This window comes from Bactrocera tryoni, unplaced genomic scaffold (genome assembly GCF_016617805.1).
Source record: "Bactrocera tryoni isolate S06 unplaced genomic scaffold, CSIRO_BtryS06_freeze2 scaffold_11, whole genome shotgun sequence".
Taxonomy (NCBI): Eukaryota; Metazoa; Arthropoda; class Insecta; order Diptera; family Tephritidae; genus Bactrocera; species Bactrocera tryoni.
The window spans coordinates 8,692,834-8,696,791 of record NW_024395824.1 but is presented as its reverse complement, the minus strand read 5'-3'; the positions used below and the strand labels follow the sequence as shown (position 1 = coordinate 8,696,791).

The window sequence follows — 3,958 nt, the reverse complement described above, 5'->3', positions numbered from 1 at the left end:
ATGCTGGAATAGTTGCTGGCTTATTTCTGTAGACTTTAGACTTGACGTAGCCCCACAAAAAATAGTCTAAAGGCGTTAAATCGCATGATCTTGGTGGCCAACTTACGGGTCCATTTCTTGAGATGAATTGTTCTCCGAAGTTTTCCCTCAAAATGGCCATAGAATCGCGAGATGTGTGCCATGTAGCGCCATTTTTTCAAAGATGCTGTTGGACGCAACGTTACGGTGAATGGCGATCGCTATCGTTCGATGCTAACAAACTTTTTGTTGCCAAAAATGGAAGAACTGAACTTGGTTGACATGTGGTTTCAACAAGATGGCGCTACATCCCACAGCTCGCGATTCTATGGCCATTTTGAGGGAAAACTTCGGAGAACAATTCATCTCAAGAAATGGACCCGTAAGTTGGCCACCAAGATCATGCGATTTAACGCCTTTAGAACTATTTTTGCGGGGCTACGTCAAGTCTAAAGTCTACAGAAATAAGCCAGCAACTATTCCAGCTTTGGAGAGACAACATTTCCGAAGAAATTCGGGCTATTCCGGCCGAAAATGTTTCGAAAAAGTTGCCCAAAATTGACTTTCCGAATGGACCACCTAAGACGCAGCCGCGGTCAACATTTAAATGAAATTATCTTCAAAAAGTAAATGTCATGAACCAATCTAACGTTTCAAATAAAGAACCGATGAGATTTTGCAAATTTTATGCGTTTTTTTTTAAAAAAAAGTTATCAAGCTCTTAAAAAATCACCCGATAGAAGAAGTGGAAAAGATCCTGAATACAGAATAAATAACCCTTCCAGCTATAGATATATTACAATACGCAGAAATACATGTAGTCAGGGTAGATAACGCCTTCATTACTATATATAAATACCCAATCATATCAAAGCAATGTAATACCTATGACATAACTGCTCTAAAATCTCCTAACGGGAAACTTATATTAGACCCACTGATAGCACAATGTAATAATAAACTCATAAAAATCACTAAATGTAGAAATAATATGAGTAAATACATATATTTGTAAGCAAAACAAACAAGACAATATTACCAAGAAGCCTTTTGTAATACAATAGAAGAAAATAATATCCCCCTATTGCAGATAAACCAAGGAAACATTCTCCTCGAAGGAGAACACAAAATTAATAATGAAACAATTAATGGAACTAATTTAATACAATTTATTGATACAATAAAAATTGATAGTAAAGAATATCATAACCAAAAAGAAAAAATTAACGAATATATAAAAACACACTCTAATGATAAAATTAAACTATTAGAAATCTTGAATGGAGAATCTAACTATAAATTTAACAACTTCCAAAAATTACATACATTCATAATCCCTTTTGAGGAACACCCTATTAAAACAACTCTTATAACAATAAGTATAATCGCTATTTTAATAATTTTAACAAATTATATGTATTGTAGATTACCCATTAGTATAAATAGAAGCATAACCATACACGCTTTGCCTTTTGTATTTTGAAGATTACCAAATAAAGAACGTTCTGCTGTCAATGCAGAACTCAAATATTTTTTTGACTAAAATAACCCAAGTGTTATTAATTCTCGCGAAAAAGTGAATATACATTAAAATAAATAAAAAATGGATATAAGTTTTGATTTATATTACAATGACGAAAATACTGGGGGCAAAATTGATGTGCTACGTATACGAAAAAGCCTTCGTGATCACTCAAATCCATCGGAGCTTCCAAATGCAAAGGAAGCCATAGTTTTTTCACAATTGAATGGCTTTTTAATAATATTTGTTGCAGATTCATAAGTTATTTTCGATTAAATAAAGAAGAATTTTGTTTTTTACTGAATGAGATGAAGGAACATTTCCACCAACGTGTGCGAGGAACGGCTATACCTCCTATATTAAAATTATGCGCAACTCTGCGTTTCCTTGCTGACGGTGATTATCAAAAATGCAGTGGAAATGATTTTAACATTGGGTTGGCGCAACCTACGATATCTTTAGTAATTAAAGAGGTTCTAAATATAATTGAACAACGTATTTGTGCCCAATGGATTAAAATTCAAATGACTGAGGAGGAGCAAAACGCTTCAAAAGTTTCATTTTATTCAAAAAGTGCTTTCCCGGGAGTAGTTGGTTGCATCGACGGGACTCATGTTCGCATAATTTCACCAAGAAAAGAAGTGCAACATCTTTATCCTAACAGAAAGTGCTACTACAGTTTAAACGTAATGATTGTATGTATAAATTATATTAGAAACAAAATGGTATAATTTCTTAAAATTTTTAGCTTTGTGATTATAAAATGTCTATTCGGTATGTGGATGCTAGGCATGCAGGCGCAAATCTTGACTCTTTTGTTTTCAATGATAGCGATTTGAAAGTGAATTTACAGAACAACATACAGAATAACACTTGGATCTTGGGTAAGACTTTATCGTACTTATTGCTAAATAATTGGAGTAATGTAATTTCTTAGGCGACGCTGGCTATCCTCTGCACAAATTTTTAATAACGCCTTATCGCTTAGTGGAAGCTTCTTCACCCCAAGCACGTTACAATACAGTACACTCAAAAGCACGGAATATTGTAGAGCGGACAATTGGTGTACTCAAGAGTAGATTTCGATATCTTTTATCTGTACGAGGTTTACATTACACTCCCGAAAAGGCTACGCAAATTGTGAATGCTTGTTGCGCATTGCACAATATTTGCCAACACTTTCAAGTGGAATCTCCGGAAGAAATACCATCTACTTCACATACTACAATGACCAATGATATTTTGGACATAGAAAGAGAAGAAGAGGATACGGCTCGAATAATTCGCAATAATATTATGACTTCCCTGTAAATAATTAAAATATTAAATTTCATTTATTCTTTCTACAGTGCTATTTATTCAGGCATATATTTAAATTTTATTTAAATAAATTCATTAAATAACAATATCACTTCATTCCAGAATAATTAAAAATAAAATATTACTTCGTATGTTAAAAAACCAAAAAAAAATTAAAATCTTTGCGAAGAATTCAATTTAGCAAATTTGAGGCGCTGCACCTCAATTTTAAGTGCGTGGAGTTCATGCGCCTCGTTTGCTTTTCTTTTCTCCAACTGTCCAATTTTTTTTTAAATTTGCTGTTGCGTTTCAGCCTGGGTTGAAAGGAGTTGCAGCCTTTCCGACTCCATACAACTGTTCGCCCTCCTTGACTGAACTCTCCTGGAAGGAGTCGGGCGTTCCTGCATAACTGGAGTGGACAATGACGAGCGTTCAAGGGGCACATCGGCGACAGTAGGAGGTATATTCTCCACACCAAATGCCAGCCCACTTGGTGCAACTGCTTCCCTTAATTGAATAAGCTGGGCCACGCTCTCCTCCACTGAGCTCAGCGACTGCTCTTGCGATGATAAACAAATTTTATTTTTAGTTAGTAGTTTTAATGTCATAACCATAACTTACTCGTCCCCATTCGTAGGCAGTTCTGCTTGGTGGCCCTAAACAATTTAACTGCAGTGCCACACTCTCCCACAATTCTTAGGTTTTGAATTTATTGTTTCCAAATTGTGGCTCCACTCTCCTTCTCCATTAATTCCACCAATTTTTCGAATTGCTTTTTTGTTGTAACTTGATTTCTTCTAAAAATTTATTAAAAATATTAATTAAAATTAATTTAACATTAATTAAAATAGTTATTTTACCTGTTCTCCATTTTTCTTTAATAATTTTTTGTATCTCATTGCACGAATGTTGAACTTCAAAGGCCATTAAGCAGTTGAAGTTTATTTATATACTAGTCAACCCCACTTGTACAGTGTTGAAAACCGCAACACCAAAAAAGTTGAAGTTCGATCATACTTCAACCGCAATTTTTTTTGACGGATTGAGTTGAAGTTCGCAATACTGAATTTTTAAACTTCGACTGAAATGCAGTTGGGTTGAAAACCGCAATAGGGGCAT

General features: G+C 34.5%; 1 protein-coding gene across 1 annotated transcript; it reads left to right on the top strand.

Annotated features, from left to right (window-relative positions):
- The first annotated feature begins 690 nt into the window (after positions 1–690).
- Positions 691–2,899, top strand: LOC120779598 (putative nuclease HARBI1). Its single transcript, XM_040111942.1, has 2 exons — positions 691–2,424; positions 2,478–2,899. The coding sequence occupies exons 1-2, from the start codon at positions 2,304–2,306 to the stop codon at positions 2,849–2,851; spliced, it is 495 nt and encodes a 164-aa protein (XP_039967876.1). The 5' UTR covers positions 691–2,303; the 3' UTR covers positions 2,852–2,899.
- Positions 2,900–3,958: the final 1,059 nt, after the last annotated feature.

What these genes read in the sequence shown, in the direction of transcription:
- LOC120779598 (XM_040111942.1), top strand. Translation starts at nt 2,304, where the DNA reads ATGTCTATTCGGTATGTGGATGCTAGGCATGCAGGCGCAAATCTTGAC. An exon ending in GAATAACACTTGGATCTTGG is followed by an intron (nt 2,425 to 2,477) that starts GTAAGACTTTAT and finishes GTAATTTCTTAG; the next exon opens with GCGACGCTGGCTATCCTCTG.